Source organism: Rhincodon typus, chromosome 10 (genome assembly GCF_021869965.1).
Source record: "Rhincodon typus isolate 14 chromosome 10, sRhiTyp1.1, whole genome shotgun sequence".
NCBI lineage: Eukaryota > Metazoa > Chordata > Chondrichthyes > Orectolobiformes > Rhincodontidae > Rhincodon > Rhincodon typus.
In genome coordinates, this window is record NC_063341.1 from 24,303,327 (window position 1) to 24,325,036 (window position 21,710).

General features: G+C 39.4%; 1 protein-coding gene across 2 annotated transcripts in view; it reads right to left on the reverse strand.

Moving 5' to 3' along the window:
- Positions 1 to 18,013, reverse strand: part of niban1 (niban apoptosis regulator 1) — a 129,195-nt gene extending 111,182 nt beyond the window's left edge. The window contains exon 1 of one of the 2 annotated variants that reach the window (XM_048602044.1): positions 17,816 to 18,013. In XM_048602044.1, the coding sequence (XP_048458001.1) occupies positions 17,816 to 17,867 (52 nt within the window). In that variant the 5' untranslated portion in view covers positions 17,868 to 18,013. The remainder of the gene's footprint in view (positions 1 to 17,815) is intronic. The other variant, XM_048602045.1, reaches the window with a different exon arrangement.
- Positions 18,014 to 21,710: the final 3,697 nt, after the last annotated feature.

Here is a 21,710-nt window from a genome sequence, read left to right on the forward strand (position 1 = left end):
GCCTCTCTGCTCCTATGATGCTGCTTGGCCTGCTGTGTTCATCCAGCCCTGCACCTTGTTGTCACAAATATTCATAAGGTTGCTTTGGTCTCAAGAACAGATACTGCAGTGGTGAATCATAAAGCTGTATTGAAACTGAACAGAAAAGATATTTTCCAAATTGCAGCCTCAAAACATGGCAGCATATGAAATGAGATGATATATTTGCATTCATATAGCTGCCGATCTTCGATATTAAACACTGCTTTCCATTTGATTCATGAGATTCACATAGTATCCAATCTGTATGACTCACAGCTGTGGTACATACAATCTTTAGCCTGACAAATCCCATTAATTCAGTCTTCCATCCTTAATGTAAGAATTTTCAAAGCAGTATCTAAAAACAAAAATCAGCAAAGAGCAGGGCTATACACTTATGATAATATCCAAAAGATGGAATGGAGTTAAAAAGCTGCATTAGTTTCAGATTTCATGCACTGAGTTAGGGCTTGGATCTACAGCTATGATTTGCAGGCAAGTACTACCCTGAACCATCACTAACATCTTTGAATCACACAACTCCAGTCCCTGCCCTAATTTAGGTGTAATGAGCTCATTTTAAATTACCTCAAGAATAAATGTGAATGGTCAAAGTTTAGAATTTGGTGCTCTAGTGAAAGAGAACTGAACAAAATTGTATAAGCAAAGAGCAAAATTGAAGGTGAAGGATGAAATTGTCGTATGTAATTATAGTGCAGGAATAGTGAATGCATTTATACAAAAAATTCTTTGTCTGGTATTGTAGTGGAGGCACAAACCCAGTTAATGAAATAGCTAACACTGCCATTAATAAAGTAATGGGAAAATGTTGAGAACAAAGGGAAATGAAATGTTGAGGCACAAATCAATCAATTACACTGGGCCAAATTAAAATTGCAGGCCACAAAGACACTCACTTGAAGCCTGCAGGATTCTTCTTTAAATCTGCTGATTAAGCTCCTTCACATCATTGGGATCCAAACGCTACTTCTACCGGAGCCTGGTCAGTGAGGGCTTCCCCACTGAAACAAAGCTTCTGCTTCTGTTCTATTTGTGTCAGCATCACAGAGCAATTTCTGTACTCTGACCACATTTTTAGGGGTAGCACTAGCTAAACCAGGCATGACTTGCTGATATAGTAATCCGGATATTGAAACCTTTCAAAAATTTTACAGAACATGGTAGTTTCTTTTTCTCCTTTCTTTGCTAGAGTGATTCCTCCTCATGGAGGGGTGGTGATGTAGTGGTAGGGTCACTGGACAAGTAACCCAGAACCCTACATTAATGGTCTGAGGATGTGAGTTCTAATCCTACCATGGCAGATGGAGAAATTTGAACTCAACCAAAATCTGGAATAAAATGCAGTTAAGTGGGAACCATGTAACCATTACCAATTGTAGTAAAAACCCAAGACTATCCTTTAGAGAAGGTAATCTACTGTCCTTACCTGGTCTGCCCTACATGTGCCTCCAGACCCACTGCAATGTTACTCTTTTAAATAGCCTCTGGGTAATTAGGGATGGGCAATAAGTGCATGCTTTGCCAGTGATGCCCATTTTCCATGAATTAATGTTTTAAAATCTCTGGTCACGGATGTGACACTGCCGAATTCTGCAGCACGTCTTTAGATCACTTCAATTTTATTTGAATTTCTCATCATTTAAAATCCCACATACAACTTTCATACTCCAGGATTGGACAAGCAAATGTTTGGTAACTCTGCTTTTTTTTGCCATACCAAAGATTCCTCCACAGCAATCCAAGAAATCCTGTTTTGCTTTGGATATTATTTGCTGAATGTGGAATCCCCATTGAAGAGTATTTATAAGATGAAGACCCCACTCCCCAGCACAATTGGGTCAGATTTAAAATCCACGATCAGAAGTGGCCAAATAACTACTTAAAGTTTTAACAAGTGATTCTCTCCCCAAGTCATCTGACTCTTTCAGAGAGTAGTTGAGGCAAATAGCACTGAAGCCTTAAGGAAATGTAGGTAAGTGTTTGAGAGAGAGATAGGAATAACAAAAACAGCAGCAGCCTGTATTCGTATAGCACTTATGTAGCAAAATATCCCAAAGATATTCACAGGAGCATCATCAAATAAGGTTTGCTGCAAAATTGCAAAAAGGAGGCACTGGCCAAAATCACAAAAAAAGTGTTATCAGTGAGGAAGGCTTTGAGAACTGTTCTAAAAGAAGCAGAGGAAAGGAAGATAGGTATAGGGACAAAATACTGGACTTTTGGGTTAGCTGAAGGCATAGCCACCAGCATTGGAACAATTAAGGTTCAATTGGCCAGGATTGGAGGATCACAAAATTCCCTGATGACTATGGGCTGAAGGAGGTTACAGAGATGGGGAAAGGGTAGGCCATTGAAAGAGTTGAAAACAAGGATTAGAATTTTAAAATCCAAAGTCAATGTACATCGGTGAGCACAGGGGTACTGTTTGAATAAAAGTTGACGTGAGCTTGTATGTATGCAGCTGAGCTTCGGGTGATCTTGGGCAAGTTACTGGAGAGGATACTGAGGAAAAGGATCAACCAACGTTTGGATAGTCAAGGTCTGATTAGGGACAGTCAGCTTGGATTTGTGCATGGGAAGTCACGTCTGACAAATCGTTCAGTTTTTTGAAGAGGTAACCCAGGAGGATAGATGAGGGTAGGGCAGTGGATATTGTCTACATGGACCATAGTAAGGCCTTTGACAAGGCCCCATACAGCATACTAGTCATGAAGGTTACGTTGCATGGGATCCAGGGGGACCTAGTTAATTGGATTCAAAATTAGCTCAATGGTAGGAAGCAGAGGGGGATGGTTGAAGGTTGTTTTTCCACACTGGAGGCCTGTGGCTAGTGGTGTGCCACAGGGGTTGGTGCTGGGACTTGTTATTTGTTATTTACACAAATGATCTGGATGTGATTGTACAAGGCACGATAAGTAAGTTTGTGGATGATACGAAATTAGGAGGTATCATTGATAGCGAGGAAGGTTATCAAAAATTACAGAGGGATCTTGATCAGATGGGGAAGTGGGCTGTGGATTTGCAAATGCAATTCAATGCAGATAAGTGTGTGAGGTGTTGCACTTTGGAAAGTCAAACCAAGGCAGGACTTATACAGTAAATGGTAAGGTCCTGAGGAGTGTTGTGGAACAGAAGGACCTAGGAGTACAAATACATAGTTTGTTGAAAGCGGCATCATGGGTAGACAGGATGGTGAAGGCAGCATTTAGCATGTTGGCCTTCATCAGTCGAGGCACTGAGTATGGGAGTCGGGATGTTATGTTATACTTGCATAAGTCAATGGGAAGGCCACACTTGGAGTATTGTGGACAGTTTTGATCACCCTGTTATAGGAAAGGCATAGTTAAACTGGAAAGTGTGCAAAAAAGATTTACGAGGATATTGCCAGGACTAGTTGGCCTGAGTGATAGGGAAAGATTGGCCAGGATAGGAATTTATTCCTCATAACATGAGAATGGAGGGGTGACCTTATTGAGGTGTATAAAATCATAAGGGGCATAGATAGGATGAATGCGTATGGTCTCTTTTTCCCCAGGGATGGGGAATTGAAAACAAGAGGGTGTAGGTTTACGGTGAGATGGGAACGATTTAAGGAGGACCTGAGGGGCAACTTCTCCACACAGAGTGTTGCGCATATAAGTGGGCTAAGTGGTTAAGGCAGGTACAATAGCAACATTAAAAAAAATTTGGATAGATACATGAATGGGAAGGGTTTAAGAGGGATAGAGACCAAACGTAAACAATTGGAACTAGCTGAATGGGCACCATGGTCAGCACAGACAAGTTTGGGCTGAAGGGCCTGTTTCCATGCTGTATTACTCTATCTCAACTTTACAGGCCAGAAAACAAGAGCACACTAGAATAGTTATCTTCAGAAATAATAACTTAATGGATGAGGATTACAGCAGTAAATCAACTGAGGTAGGGTTGGTGTTGGATAATATTAGAGAGACGGAAATAGACAGTGTCAGTGATGGCATAGGCATATGGTCAGAAACTACCAAGATCACAACCTGTCCGAGTCAGATTGTCACTCTCCATGGCACCAGTCAATAGCTAGGCAACGAAATTTGAAGCAGATTCTAAAGCCATTGTCTTCCTAATATTTAGTTGAAGGAAGTTTCTACAGATCAAGCACTGGACGAGGGACAAGAGATGCTAACAGTTATACATAGTGAGGGTTAAGAAAGCTGGTGAGGAGGGTGACAATAAAGTTAGATGGAGGGTAAATTTGCAGTTCTGTTGGCCTTAATGGTCTGTCTCTATGCTTTAGTACTGTTCCATTGTCAAAGTCTCAATATCCCGCACCAGTCACTATTGTGGATTTTCTTTTTCTTAAATTTATCCATGGGACATGGGTGTCACTGGCTGATCCAGCATTTATTTTCCATCCGTACAGAGAGAGATTGTGAATCAACAGAAAGATGGTTGAATATTAACAATTATTGCTTACAAGGTGGAATTCTTTGAATAATTTCATTTGGGATCATTACAGCTGCCAGAGATGATATTTTCACTCCATCAGCTCCCCATAGATTCAAACATGGTCCTACGGATATACAGTCCTCATCAGGGTCACTGTATTGTACTCACACACAGAATTCATTAGGAGAAGAGAACTCCAAGTCAGGGAATGGGGATAGGGATGTGCGGTCGAGGATCTTTGGCTTGTGACTTGGAGCTTCAGACCACTGTCTAAATAGTCCTTCAGATCGCACAGAGGGAGACCATTCATGGGCTTGTTATCATGCTAGCTTGGGAAAACAGTCAATGGGGGCACTCCTGCCACTAGTGGCCCTTTCGCAATTCCCAAAGGGTCCTCTGATAGACCCAGCCTTGGACTTCCTACAGCTGTTGGTTGTCTTGAGCCATTGGGAAATGCTGCTCACGATTACTATATCTAAAAGATGTTTAAAATTTCAAGCATTCATGCTCATTAAGATAGCTAAATAGCTAATCCATCGCTTAAGAGTTGAGCATCCCATATTGCTTGAAGTAGCAGAGACAGTTTAATTTCCCAGTGATGTTACATGTTTAAAGCATTGACCAGGAGGTCTCTTGGCAAACCTTGTGGATTAGGCTTACAAGTTAACTTTTATCATAATCATTTATTGGTGCAAACCTCTATAAAAAGGATAACTTTATCACCAGCTCTATTACAATGAGAGAGAGGCCTTTTCAAGCATTGCATAACATCCCTGCATCTGAGCGGATGCTCAAAAAGACATTCATAATGCGGCCAAGCAGGTCTATTATCAGCCTGCAATTTCTTCTAATATACACCGATGGTAGGCATTTAGAGGGGAGAGATTTCTGGTCATCCATGTTATGTAATGAAGGGTGGCGCTTCTATCATTATTTCCAGGTCCACACAATGAAAATGCATGTAAAAGTACATGTTGCCATAGTAATGGAGTGATCTGTAACACATGATCACCATCTTACAAACATTTGGACTTGAAACATTACATCAGTTTTTGCTCTACAGATGCTGCCAGACCTGCTGTGTTTCTCTGTTTTTGTTTCAGATTTCCATCATCCACCTTTTTTTTTATTCTAGTAATTATGCCTGACTTGTAGTTGCACTTACAGCTATCATTCAATAAACAATCTTGCTAACTAGGAAGAATGCTTCTTCTGTGAACTGTGGCGTTCAATCTCTTCCATTTATCATTACAGACTCTAGACAAAAAACATAAACAAAAGGAGGATTAGTGGCAGCAAACCACCTCAAACTATATTTACTCTGAACTAGATACTGGAAGAGATGGCAGACACCACAAGATACAGAGTTCTGAGGAAGGGTCACCAGACCTGAAACATTAACTGTTTTTTCCTTCACAGATGCTGTCAGACTTGGTGAGCATTTCCAGCAACTTGGTTTTTGTACCACAAGATACATGATCAGGGTAATACCTCACAAATACTTATTCATATCAGACATTTACTTTATACCTGAGCCATCTGCCATGCATTTTAAGGAAAAGTTATTAATCTAAGAATTATTTGTGCTCAATCTGAATGATCAGTTTCTGTACCAGTTTGGGAATTTCTATTTGTTTTGGGATCCTGCCCAAATTGGAAAACAAAAAGATCTGATCAGATTTATACAATGATTCCTCTGAATGTAAACCAAGTTTAAAAAAACTCATTCATGGTAAATATTTAAAATAATGAAACCATCTCATTTGAATGTTATGAATTGAATATTGCATTCATTTTAATGTGACGTACTCAGATTCAGTATAGTTGAATAGTAGAATAATTTGACAGCTTTGTAAACTGGAGCCACAAAGAGAAGTTGTTAATAGGTAATTTGAACCCATAGAGAAACTGGTTAGAACACACCGAGTCCAGTGCATAGTTCCAGTTTTCATTTTACAGAAAGGGTACACAGGGTACTGGAAAAAGTGCAAAAAATATTACAAGTAACAATTGGGAAATATTGAAAAGTCTGGAGCTTTTTGTTTTCTAGAAAAGACAAGGTTGGGAGATGATTTTTTCAAGAATTTAAAAAATTCCATGTGGTTGATGTAGAAAAAAGTTTCCTGTTGTAGAAATCCAAAACAAGGGACCATAAACATGAGATATTTACCAACAAATTGGATAAGAAATTCCAAAAAACACATTCTTTACTCAAAGAGTGGTGATGTGGAATCAGCCAGCTCATGGAGCAGGTGAGGTGAATAGCATCGATGCATTAAGAGTAATGCTAGCTAAGTTTGTGAGGAAGACAGACACAGAAAAATGACAGGATTAGACAAAACAGGCTGAGAGGAGGTTCATGGAGTTCAAACACTGGTATATACCTATTGAGCTTTATGGTCTGTTTACGTGCTGTAAATACTATGTACAGTAATGTTTTTAGTTCTGGCATGTTTGGCTCCCTGCGTATTTAAACTCTTGCAAATAAGCGTCTATAATTATACTGTCTATAAGTATTGCTGAACTGGGGACAGTAATACGTGCAAGAAACAGAGCTGCCTTTTGCTTTAAGCTAGGAATATTTCATTTGATATAAACAGATTGCCTGGCTTTTAAATAACTTAAAATATGGCTGAGTTGGTTGCTACTTTCATCTTAGTCTTCTTTTTCTTTTAAAAAGTGTCACACTTCATGTTTTTCATAATTTCAGGATATCCCTAAATATTTCACAACTAAGATTCTCGTTAAATGTAGCTACTGAATAAGATGTTCATATAGCAAAGTCTCTCAAATAATAATGAAATAAATCAGATAATCTATTTCAGGTGTTGGTTGAGAGTTAAACATAGACCGGAAAATTCAGAGTCATAGAGTCAGACAGCAGGGAAACAGACCTTTTGATTCAAACAATCCAAGCTGACCATGTTCCCAAACTAAACAAGTCCCACCTGCCTGCACTTGGCCCATATCCCTCCAAACCTTTCCTAGTCATGACCTTATCCAAGTGTTTTAAACATTTTAACCGTTCCTGCATCCACCACTTTCTCTAGTAGTTCGTTCTAAACACAAACCACTATTTAAAAAAGTTACCCCCTCTTGTCTTTAAATCTTTCTACTCACCTTGAAAATATCCCTCTAGTTTTGATCTCTCCCATCCTAGGGAAAAGACCCTTGTCATTCACCCTTATCTATGACCCTCATGATTTTACAAAACATCAACAAGGTCACCCCTCAACCGCCTATGCTCCAGTGAAAAAACTCCCAGCCTTTACAGTCTATTTTTATATCTCAAGCCTCCCATTCCCAGCAACATAGTGGTAAATCTTTTCTGAATTAATAGTATCTGTGCTATAAAAGGGTGACCGGAACTGGAGACAGTACTTCATTAGCTCTTCTTTGAATTGTGCAATGAGATCCTTTACATCTAATAAAGAGGGAAGAGAAAGGCCTTAATTTAAGGCTGATCTGAAAGATGGTGCTTCCAACAATGTGACCCCCACGGTACAAAATAGGTGTGATCTTAGATCACGCGCTCAAAGTTCTGGGCCTTGAACCAAACTTTTGGCTTCGTGGCAAATATCATGCCAGCATTTAAATCACATTTTACAAGCCTAATATCTGTCATCCAGCTTCTGAGAAATTAGATTCACAACAAATGCTGGAAGCCTGTTTATACTCGATGAGATCCTCAAGTTATAAATTAAAAGGTCAACACAAAAGACTTAAGGTCATTTTAAAGTTAATATCTGGAATAGCCAAATACCATTCAAAACATGTTCCCAATTTGTATGGGAGCCAATCTGTTGGATAATGGGCAGGTTATAGGTTGTTTTGGATATTGTTACTTTGGTTGGTTGAATGATAATGGGCATTTTTACGTACAAGCTGTAGTCACCTTCACTCAGGTATTATGGATGATTTATCCAGCTGTGTGGGGTTTATTCAGTGGGATAACTGAAACCACCAAGTAGCCAGAAAAATACTTCTCATTCATTGAGTGGAGTTGAAGACTTATTTGGTCGACTATTATTTCATTTTTCAGAGGAATTTGTTCTTTGGAAATTCACAAATTCTTCTGTTCCCTCATTCACACTGCTGAGTCCAGCAGAAGTGGGCAGAAAGTGACTTGTCAGTGCTTTTGCCAGGCAAACAACTCGAGTTTAAATTATTGAAGAGATCAGCTGATGGTCTAGTTTTTTTTCAAATTTTGAAATGATTTATTACGAAAGTCTAAAACCGTACTGTCCGCCTTATGTAATTACACAAATTATTTTTAATTTGGTTTCATTGTTACAGTTTGAGATTATTACTGCAATTCAGAGTGGATTGGACGAACTGATGGGTAGCGTTCATGCTTTACAGTATGTTGATTCTGTTAAAAGGTTGACTTTTAATTATGTGACATGTCCTATTCATAATCATATGCATTAATGCAGGTTTCAGATCATAGGAGATGTGTACCTACTTCTGGAAGCCACCTTTATGTCAGGAATAGGAAACGAGAGTTGGGAGAGTGCCAATATAGTTAAACAGAGTTTTCTCACGTGATTATTCACAAAAGCCACATGGCGCTGTGTTTTTTAGCCTATGACTGCCAGTTACACATGATAACAATGGCTACACTTCAGTGAAAAAAAAACTCATAGGATGTTGTAAAGGATTTTCCAACCAAAGATTGGGAAATTAACTATAAATATAAGTCTTACTTTCCACATTTTAAAAATGTTGATGAAACAGTTTGATAAAAATAATCTGTAACTATGCATAATGACATTGGGGAAAGTTTGGCTTATTCAGACAGTCTTGCTACCACTGCCAAATTCTGTAAAAATGGCAGAATTTTACTGTATGTTTGGTTGATACAATTACACAAACTCAGAACAGCTGCTGCTCATTGAGTCCAACCAATCTGTGCTGGTATGCATTCTCCGAGAGATTCTTCCCCTATTCCATCAACCTCATCTCAACTTTCTATATATATTTTGATTGCTTTTTCCTCTTGCGTACTCATTTAGTGAAAGCCGTTTGTCTCAAGCACTCCTGTGCTCAATCAGTTCCACATTCTAAGCACAAAAGAAATCTCCTTCACCTCATATCAGATTTATGAGTAACTGTCTCGTAATCATAACTCCTCGTTATTCCACAAGATTCTTTCCCAAACGGAAACATTCTCTCCACGATTACTCTGTCCAAACCATTTGTAATCCTGAAGATCTCCGTTAGGTCTCTTCCAACGGAGTTCTTCCCAAACCTTTTCCTACTGTGACCCCATTTTGAGGCTTGCAAATTGTCGCAACTAACTTGTCACACGGGGGTGACTGCCACTTTAGGCAGCCCTGTTCAAGTTGTCTTTTTTAAAGACAACAGCCTGTTCAATCTTTGATAGCTGCACTCCCTCGGTTCTGGTACTATTCTTGCAAAATCTGTATTCACTGTTATTCTGTTTTTTTCTCTAATGTACAGGAGTAAACTATGCACAGTACTCTACAGCATGGCTTGATTTGGGTCCTATCTAGATTTAACTGCTTCACTATATTTGAGTACACTATATTCCTAGAAATAAGAGTGAGAACAAAGCATTGAGATTTAAGTGCTTTGCTGACCTTTGATGTTGCTTCTAATGAATTATTAACCATATGGCTTGATGCCTTTGCTTTTCTGCCATATTCTGCTTCTTATTGTCTAAAATGTAGGTGCTCTGCTTTTCCTGCCAAAGCACATGATCTCACATTAATCTATGCTAGAATTCATTGCCATTTAACAGCCAAGTCTGTAAGTTTTCCATCAATGGAGAACCAAAGATTGTGCTACACACAAAGGTCATGCACTCAGTCTTACAGAACCATTATACCTATATAAAATATAATGTCAGGTCAGAAAATTGAGAAATATTTATTAAAATGTTTAAAGTCATTAGAAAGTTTTTTTGGCTAGAGTATACACTGCTTATACAAGAACTTTATTTATAGCGTTATAGAACAGGGCACACACAGCCTCCTAGAAGACTGTCAATTTACGCAAGGATTTTCCAGGTCAAGTGATCTAGCATATAATACATGTAGTTGATGTTTCAGCTGACAAAGGCAACATGAATCAAGGATTCAGAGATTGGTCTTAATCATTTTACCAATGACACAAAATGAATCCTAACAAAGGAATGGTGCACAATAAATCTTACTGTTACGATCTCAGGTGATAGTACGACTGGACAAGTCAGGTTCTAGAACGAAAGTTGGTTTGATGGATCACGTCTTTTCTACTTCAGTTAATGTGGTGATCATTAACTGAAACAGTCACATGAGGTTGTCGAGTTTCTTGAAGAACACAAGCAAGAAAAAAAGCAAACCAAGCCACTTCGATATAGAACACAGAAATCTGAACATACACCGCAAATCAAATCAAACCTCCTTTCCAACACCATCATTTTACAGAAATTCAAATCTAGAAACATTCTCTCAGATCAGTTTGTTTTACTTAAGTGAATCTCCACAGTTTGTCCTATAAAATGTGAAGTCTTCCTACATGAGTACTCAAAAGTGACAGCTTAAAGCTTTCTCAGCCATTAATAGCAGATTTCTCAAACGCTTGTTTGGATACTGCACAAACAAAACAATAAAAAAATTCTATTGAGGTAGCTTGTTGTCTTAACTAATCTGAAAAAAAAAATCCTTTTTAGAAGGGAAACCTACTTGCTTCTGACCCCAGGCAGGTCTCCTTCAGGCTGTCCACATACCTTCATTTTCATATATTTACATTTCATTATAAACTGTTTTGACAGAAGCTATTTTTGAGAAGGTTTTTGATTTTCTTGGAAGGCTTAATACAAACATTTTAGTAGCACGAACTATTGGATTTTTTTATTATGCACTAGTTATCAGAATGGCATTTATTAAAATTTTGACCCTGAATTATAAATGTTGAGATTTTCTTTTGCACTTCTTTTTAGGATTAACTATATAGCATTGTTAATTAATTAAACTCATGATGTGTCCAACATAGCCGGTCAGGATGGATAATGTAGGTTAGTGGACAGAATAGAACAAAGTACAATGGGCCTTCCCCTCTTGTCAGGTTGCCAGTGTGCATGCAACACATTAGGAAGTTAAAATAATGTGCTGTGCTTCCATGATTTTTTAAAATTAATCAGTTTGTAATCCAACCCATGACATAAACATATATTTTAAGCACAAAATGTAACAAAAGCCAGGCAAAGCAAGAAATAACAGATGTAGTTCATTGCAAAATAGCTTGTTTCTATTCTCCAAAAAGTAAAACATAAAAGTATCATTGAGTTAGGCTGAAACCCACTAACTCTAAAATAGATACAGATGTTGGAGAAGTCCAACTGAACTATTACTTTTCAGTACAAAAAAATGTCAATAGGAGTTGTTTACAAATAAAGATAACAGTTACAACCAATTTTCTGATGAAGGGTCTAGGCCTGAAACGTCAGCCCTACTGCTCGGCCTGCTGTGTTCATCCAGCTCTGCACCTTGTTGTCTCAGCTACAACTCCCACCATGTTGCAGCACAACAGTCACAGGCCATCATCATAAAAGGGCTAAATAATGAGGGTTAGCAGACAGAATAGAACAAAATACAATGGACCTTCCCTCTTGTCAGGTCATGCATGTAGTTCAGATTTGCTCTGAATCAAATTCCAATTCCTATTCATTCTTTAGTGTCTGCACAAAACACCACATAGGCAGAGATACTGTAGTCAGCATGACTGAAATTTAAGTATCAATAAGGAAGTTACTTTGGTCCATTTTAGTACAATCATCCAGAAAACCTCAACTGACTGAATTCCTTTCCCCAATCAAAAAAAACTGAGAAAGTTTTAAGAGAACTACCCATCAGAGAATCTCTATTTCAAATGTTATTCCCAAACTCTGGTATGATTCTTTTTGCCAGAGTGAATTATTTATCCTAAATGAAGTAAAACATTATGTAAACAGTAAATTCTGCACTGTCAAATGTGCCATTATTATGATGAAACATTAAAACAGATCCTCTTCCTTGTTCAAATCCCATCATACAATTTAAAGAAAAACAGGAACTTCTCATGGTGCTATGGCAATATTTCTCCCTCAACCACCAGCAACAAAGAACAGAACAACTGGTCAATCATTCAGCTTATTACTCTTTGAGTAGTGGTATTATACACAGATGATTGGATACTGGGAAGCAAGAGAGGCAGCCCAGATCAGGGGAGAATTAAACGTTCTTTGTGTACTTTTTCCAGGAAAAACACAGTCTTCTTATTTCTATGAAGGACGTTAAAAATTATTGAAAAAGAACCTACCTCTTTTCAAGATCACAGCACACTTCAATGAGAGAAATAACTCTACCGCACACCCACTTTTACAGCTGAATTGATTGCTCATAAACATCGTACTCACTTGACCTTACTATGGTTAAGGTCTTCCTAGAGGTTTGCAACAGTGCATAAAATAAGCTAAAGGATCAAATGCATTAGTGTTTCATATTCACCAGCAAAAATGCATTTTGACTACGAGTTCAGACATATTTTTAAAACCTGTTCAGCTCAATTATTTCTAATTATTCATGACCCTAAATATGTACCACAGACCTACTCAGTTCAGGAGACTGAATTTGGTAGATGACATTTCATATTTGTAACAGTATTTTTATATGGATATGGTCAATTATCTACATATTCTAATGTTGCTTTGTCTTGCTTCACTACCAATGAAGTACGCAAACACTGCAGATTGGTTTTTAATGTCACATGCCTTCTAAACTGGTGTTTAGAACGTTCATGTGTTATAATCGAAATACTGGTACTTCACTTTTAACTTAATTATTAACTTTCATGAGTTGAGAGAGTTGTAGTTTTGGTTAGATGGAACACCATTTAAAATGAAACGGTGTTTGTTTTATGTTGATGTTCATTGCTTTTGTGCAAAATTCCATTGCACACTTGGACAGTTGTCATGACACACCAATTGTTTTAATAAACCAGATGACAACTACCACTATTGCTTCACCACACAGGCCCATAGTTAAAGTAGTAGTTGAGCGCCAATGACATCATTGGAGGAACGGGTTTTTGTGTGTGGAAGTACGGGTTAAAATCATAGTCTCTTGGTATTATTGAATGGTGTCATTGGTAGATGAGTTTAACTGATTTCCACTGGACAGGGATATTAAAATAAGCCTTTAAAGATTTTCTGCTTATTGGCTTTTGACTAATTCATCTACAGTCATCCAAATTATTTATCTTTCTCTCCCTTCATTAATCCAATTGTTTATAGTGGCTACTTTTGAGTCCAACAGCGCTACTTACATATTTAATGAAATTTAAAAATGATAGCTGGAGACACTATCACTTCCTGACTTATGATAACCTACAGTGGATGTCATCAGAACAAATGCCACTTAGTTCTGAATAATTTTCAGAAATCAATCTCCTTTTCTACAAATAGGTCTATTAGATATTCTTTCCACTACTCTACATTCTCACTTCCATCTTTTGAAAAAGGTGAAATGTTTACTTAAGATCTCGCTCATATCATCCTCCACACAATCCCACATTGACCTCGGAATTAACTTACTGTCTTAAAGCAACACAGACTTTACAAACCACTCTGGCTAAGTATCAAAATCCTGAAGCTTTCCTCCACTCTAACATCTACATTATCTGAAAGAATTGTTTGTTTATGCTGAAATATATTAGGCGTTGGTCTCATGTTTGGCTATTTATGGGCATTATAGTCAGTCAGCACATGTTTAAGTGTGAGAATTCTGGTCAAGTTCTGCTTCACGAAAGAGATCTGATTTGATGCTTTCAAATATGTTTCAGAAAAAGGGGAAGCTGTGATCCTGCCATTGCAGTCTGTTGCTGAAGACATCTTGAAGAATCGTCTGTCTGAAACATCCTGGCTGCAGCAAATCAGAATACGGTGTGGTTTCTTCTTCACAGAAGATCTGGCTGACTTGAGAACTAAACCTCTTTCTACTTGTAACTGCTTGGTTGGTGCCTTTAATGCTGTTGTAGACACCTTGGACAATAGAAATCTCCTGTAGAGGCCCTTAGCTCTCTACCTCAGCTATCTGGGTGACAGGATGGATTAAGTAACCGACTACTCTATGATATAGGGAATATGTCATCAACTGGATTGATGCACTAACAGTTCCCTAGTTAATGATGAACAGACGCCCTCTGTGGATCTGCAAGTATCTGCAGCTATAAATGTTGAGTACTATGATCATTAATTGCCACAGACAGAGAGTGCAGCCTGAGACCATCTCTTTGAAAGATATGATCATTGGTATTCTTGGGGAAGTGCAGCCACTGGAGGTATGGTTATTTGGAGGGGTCTGGTGGTGTACCCCATACTCACATTCCAAAGGGGCATCCGTGGTGGGTTGCTCTTCTCTACCACCCTCCTGAAGTCTCTGGGCCTGGAGCTAATGCAGCTACTGCAACACGTCCTTCATTATGAAAACCCAGAGTGGTGTTCCCATCAGGAAACTCCTGTCTGTCCGAAGTCAACCTGAATTTGGGTCTGGCGGAAGTTATTTTGGGGGTTGGTGCTGGGTCTCCAAATTGTGTTTCTAAGAGAGAGGAGTGGCCGATAGAAACATTAAACATGGTGTCAATTATTCTAAAATGTGGAAATGATTTTTAAAAATGTTCAGAACTGTGCAATGAGTTTGCGCTCACATGTCTGAAGCTGGAGATTTTCTTTTGCGAGAGGGCGGAAAGTCAAGAGTATTTGTTAGTGGAACGTAAACTCTGGAGACTTCTATTTAATTGAACAGAACAGCAATGCAATTGAACCATAAACAACACTGTCAGGCATAAGATTCAAAACTGCTAAATATAAAATAGCATATTTGCATTCAGTAATTTTGGTGCATAAGCAGCATAAAAACATTCATTGCTTGGATAATTTCAGCGCGAAACAAGTTACTATGAAGGACTCTCTCAACCGCTTCCCTCAGCTAGGGCGTGGTGAGAATCAGGTTAAACCACCATCAGCAGTCTTCTCTTTATAATGTGAAAGTAGTCCATATGGTCGGGTAAAACTATGGCGACTCTACCTTTAAAGAGAGAGTTAAGGTCGTGAAAAGTACATTAATGAAAGGATTGACCTAAAACCGAGGAAAGCGTCCATCAGTCAATCGTCTCTGGCTTTCTACAGAAACATTGAAACAAACATTATAAAAAGCAATTTTTTTTAAAGATCAAGGCAGCGAAATTCTCAGTATCTCAACGATTATCCAATAGTTTGTTTTCAGGCTATCTTGTACATGATGTTAAAAGTGCAAGTCAGTCAAATTTGTTTCCATTTATTCAACACGTCAAATATTTGTCTAATCTGAAAATCGTTAACAGTAAACTGGAATTAGCAAACGGCAGCTCAAACAGATGCAGGATTCAACAATCACCAAGTGAATACTGGAGGAAAGTGCAGCTGCAAGAAGGAGCTAGCATACAATCGAGGGCGAAAACCCACAGGGAAATTCGCACGATGGATTAGATTGAAGAACGATTATGACAACTGCATAAATTAGTATGAAATCTGCACTTGGATCGCGCTGAGCTCTGGGTGCATTATGTCATTGCACTAATCAACAATGAGACTATTGCACTACTCCTAAGGCTACACTGGTCAGCAGGTCAACGCGGTACAACACGCCCACAAGGACTTGAGCTTTTCACATTTTCATGCCGTAACCATAAAGGCATTTCCCACCGATACGTTCCAAAATCTATTAGCATTGCGTATTTCTCCCTTTTGTTAGCAGATGTTTGGAAAGGTGGCTACACAGTGCAGCTTGAATGTCGAGAGGGATCATTGTGGATACAGGAATCAGCGTGAAAGTATTGGCGCATCAAACGCCACCTCCCCTCAATGTTCCCGGTGTTTCAACATTAAATCGAGCAAAATCATGAATTTTAGCTCTCAGACCCGAAAAAAAAAGGGTCTAGGCCCGAAACGTCAGCTTTCCTGCTCCTCTGATGCGGCTTGGCCTGCTGTGTTAATCCAGCTCTACACCTTGTTAGCTCAAATTCTCCAGCATCTGCAGTTCCTACTATCTCTGAAACTATTTGAACCCCAGAACATTACCTGGGTCTCTAGATAAACAGCCCCAGCGACAATATATCCACTATGCCATTGCCTCCCCCTGAGAGCCATTGCCGTGCCTCCACCTTAAGGGGAAGGCAGACATTTAAATAGCACTGCAAGAAAGCTCAGTGCTGAGACACTTCGTTCCTGCCTTGTACTGAAATTTAACCATCCTTTGGAAATCTGAAAGAAAAAAAACAGAAAATGCTGGAAATACTCAGCGGAGTTGGCAGCATCGACGTTGACTGTGGTGGAATGCTAATCCAGTTGTGGTGGAAGCTCACAGCTGAAACGTTCACCCTGTTTTCTGCCTCCACAGGGTTTGCCAGACCTGTAGAGCATTCCCAATCTCGTCTGGTTTGTGTCTCGCAGCTTCACTGATGCAGCTGGTCGTTACACCGTTCCAATAAAGGCACCGAGTTCCTCCTTTATCATGACTAGTGTGTCGTCAAGATGACAGCTTAGAAAATGCTCTAGTGCCCATGTAACTTCAGATCCTAAAGCTCTACTCAGCATAACTGTTAACCCAGTTGAACTGCGCCCACCGTAACGCTCACAATTCCAAATACTGAGTGCAATCATAACTTCAGCTTGCATTCCGGCCACTACCACTTGTACGCTTCACAAATTATTGGCAGAAACTAGCCGTCAAACGCATTGTCATGAACATTCAGGACCTTCTCCCAACATGTTAATAAGTAAAATATTGGGAGACGTTAATAATTAATCCTTCTGTATATATAAAGAAAGCAAAAAACTTTCCAAATATGTCTGAAACAAGTAGTCCTTGAACTGGAAAACCATCTGCGTTGTAACGTGTTTTTTTGTAGACAGCATCATGTGGGTAATGCAACTCTCTGCATTAATCATGCACTTCAACAAGAGCCCGGAGTTGGATCTCTCTCTTCCCAAACCCGTTGACAATTGCACTAAGCCTTACCATATATGATTTTACAGTTCTGTCAAATACAAGGTCTTTTGTGTAATGCACGTGGATCTTAAAAGAAAACGCCAGACGGGCACATTACCTCTAGTCAGTTTGATTTTCTAAATTAAGCTTTTTTCCACTACACTTTCTTTCACCAACGCATCAACTAGCACTATCACTTCAATTTCCATTCAATCCCGTCCTTCTGTCTCAGCAAAAAGTTCAGATAGACCGTACAGTTAATCGGATTGAGTTACTACCAGTAATTTGCCCGTCACGCTGCAACGTTGAAAAGTTTTTTGCAAATAAATCGCCCTCACCTCTGATATAATTACATTTGTTCTCATCCAAGCTTGAAATAGATCCACCCATTATGTCAGGTTGAGAATTCTGGTTGCAGAATGTTTTTTTTCTCTCTGTCTCCCGCCGTTGATTATGAAGAGGGACGGCAACTTTCTGCAGGGGCTACTCCAGTCCCGAGCTGCCAGTCCACGGGGCACCGACTGTTCCTCTGAGCCGTTTTCTCTGTAATTTAATTAACTTCCGGAAAAGAGTTACCGCCTTCGCCCCGCCCCTTCCCCCTCAAAATCAATTACACTGGCCACTCACAAGATGAAGCGAATAACAGACCAAAACGATACTATTTGGAAAATTGCGCAGTGTGCTTATGGAGGCAGCGAATATTCAGGATGAAAACACTAAGGCAAATTCCTTCAAACTGGGAAGAGCTGCGACAGTTATGAGGTGCACAGATAAAGTGAATAGCTAAGTTCTTTTCTCTAGGGTAGGGGAGTTCAAAACTACAGGGCATAATTTTAATGTGAGAGGAGAAAGGGACTGGGGAACCTGTGGATGTGGTGTATCTGGATTTCCAGAAGGCATTTAACAAGATGCCACATAAGATAAAGTTGCACGGTATTACAGGTAATGTATTGGCATGGGATAGAGGATTGGTTGACCAGTAGAAAGCAAAGAGTAGGGGTAAATGGGTGTTTCTCTGGTTGGCGGTCAGTGGCTAGTGGTGTGCCTCAGGGATCAGTGTTGGGACCGCAATTGTTTACAATTTACATAGACGATTTGGAGTTCGGGACTTAGTGTGGTGTGTCAAAATTTGCAGATGACACTAAGGTGAGTGGTAGAGCAAAGTGTGCAGAAGACACTGAAAGTCTGCAGAGGGATATAGATAGTCTAAGTGAGTGGGCAAAGGTCTGGCAGATGGAGTACAATGTTGATAAGTGTGAGGTCATCCATTTTGGTAGGAATAACAGCAAAATGGACTATGTTTTAAATGGTAAAAAATTGTAGCACGCTGCTGTGCAGAGAGACTTGGGTGTCCTTGTGCACGAATCTCTAAAAGTAGGATTGCAGGTACAGCAGGTAATTAAAAAGGCAAATGGAATTTTGTCTGTCATTGCCAAAGGGATAGAGTTTAAAAACAGGGAGGCTATGCTGCAGCTGTATAGGGTCCTGGTGAGGCCACACCTGGAGTACTGTGTGCACTTTTGGTCTCCTTACTTGAGAAGAGATATACTAGCACTGGAGGGGGTGCAGAGGAGATTCATTCGGTTGATTCCAGAGTTGAGACGGTTGGATTATGAGGAGAGACTGAGTAGGCTGGGATTATACTCATTGGAATTCAGAAGAATCTTATAGAAACATATAAGATTATGAAGGGAATAGATAAGGTGGAGGCAGTGAGGTTGTTTCCGCTAGCAGGTGAAACTAGGACTAGAGGGCATCGCCTCAAAATAAAGGGAAGCAGATGTAGGACTGAGGTCAGGAGGAACTTCTTTACCCAAAGGGTTGTGAATCTGTGGAATTCCCTGCCCAGTGAAGCGGTTGAAGCTACCTCGCTGAATGTTTTTAAGGCAAGGCTAGATAAATTTTTGAACAGTAAAGGAATTAAGGGTTATGGTGAGTGGGCGGGTAAGTGGAGCTGAGTCTCAAAAAGATCAGCCATGATCTTATTTAATAGTGGGGCAGGCTCGAGGAGCCGGATGGCCTACTCCTGCTCCTAGTTCCTATGTTCTTATGTTCTATGAAAGATTAAAAAGGGACCTGAGGGGCAACTTTTTCACTCAGAGGGTGGAATGAACTGCCAGAGGAAGTGGTAGACACAAGCACAATTACAACATTTCAAAGACACTTGGACAGGTACATAAATAGAAAAGTTTTAGAGGGATTTGGGCCAAATGCAGGCAAATGGGATTAGATTCGTTTGGGAAACTTGATCAGCACGGACGAGTTGGACAGAAGGATCTGTTTCCATGCCGTATATCTCTATGAGATGTGTGAGGGCCATGCTTTGCATTTACAAGATTAATCACAATTCTAAACAACTTTCTACAGATAATTTCACAACCTGTTGCCCTTTTCTGTATGCAGCCAATTTAGCACATAGCACACAAATTAATTGTTCTGCAATTCAAAAGATAAAGCCAGTTTCTCATTTATAGTTAAAAACGTTGGTGGAGTTCTGTCAAAGCCTAATAATTGACCAAACAATATAGATACATGATGTTTGCTGTTAAACACTATTTTGATCCTACACATTTCAGAAGACTGAAGCAAATGTCTTTAGTTCCAGGCATAAACTCTGCTCGCCAACCAGTGACTCCATCCTTCTCCCTGGCAACTGTCTGACACTGAACCACATTACTTGCAATCCTTGTGTCATATTTGACTCCGCAATGAGTTTTCAAACATATAATTGCATGATTACCAAGATCAGCTATTTCCACCTTCATAACATGCTCAGCCTCACCACTACTTCAGTTGATCTGCTGCTGAAATCCTGGTCCACACCCTTCAGACCTGACAATTACAATGTGTTCTTCAAAGCCTCCTATGGTCTACCCTCATCAAATTTGAGGTGATCCAGAACACTGACATGTGTTCCATCAATCCCATTACTCCATGTTCATCAATCTGCAATGGCTACAATCCCAAAATTTTAGGTGCTCACATTGGTATTCACATCCTCCAATGGACAGCCGCCTTTCCCAGTGTCTCTGGTACTACAATCCTCTGAGAATCTGTATTCCCATCATTCCAGCCTCTTTCATAACCCAATTTTAATTGCACCATCATCAGAGGCTGCCTTCAGGTGCCAAACCCCACACTCTGGAATCCCTTTCCAAAACTCTGCGTCTTTCTATATTGCTTTCCTCCTGATTATCTAAAACGCATTATCTAAAACGCAACTCTTTGACCAAACTTTTGATCATTTGCCTTAATGTTTCTTGATGTGATCCAATGTCATATTTTGTTTTATAATGGGCCTCTGTGAAACATATTGGAACATTTTATTATGTTAAATGTTAAGTGTTCTTAAACAGAATCAACGTATTTCCCACATAAACTGGTATGTACAGCACCAAACGACCAACATTTTGTCACTACACTACTGTAGTATTTTCTGATAAAGGTAGCTGATGCAAGAACCGTTACAATGACATGGCATGTCCTTGGAATGAAGGAACTTCGGAAAACCTTGAGCTCTGAAAATTATTTAGCTTATATTCCTGGTTACCCATGAGATGATCATATTTAGGATGAGAGTTCTTAAGGTGTTTCCAGCTAAGTACTTCATATATTTGTTTTAATATTATGGTCTGGATTTTCCTGAAGTCACGGAAAATTTGTAGAACTCTAAAAATGTTAGATGGGACTGCATTCAGAAGACCAACCCCCATTTCAGACAAATCCTATTTTCAATGGTAGGGGATGTAGGATTGATCAAAAATCCCCATCATTTAAAATACTGGGCAAGACGCTGGAGTTTTCTAATATCTAAAACACTGGACAAAGTCCTGAGCTCAAGCTGCAAAAACTATAAACAGTGCCAGAATGATTTCAGAAACAAAAACAGAAATTGCTAGAAAAGCTCAGCAGGTCTGACAGCATCTGTGAAGAGAAATTAGAGTTAACGTTTCGGGTCTGGTGACTCTTCCTGAGAAGTGGACCCGAAAGATTTCTCTTCACAGATGCTGCCAGACCTGCTGAGCTTTTCCAGCAATTTCTGTTTTTGTTTCTGATTTACAGCATCCGTAGTTCTTTCGGTTTTTATCCAGAATGATTTCAGTCTGGGACTGTTGTTCAGCCTGGAATTCCAATTTATACCTCCAATCTAAGAGAACAATCAACAAAACCTAACACTCCAGACTGAAACTAACTTTTATACTCGGGCTACCCAGCACAAACAGTATGGATCTT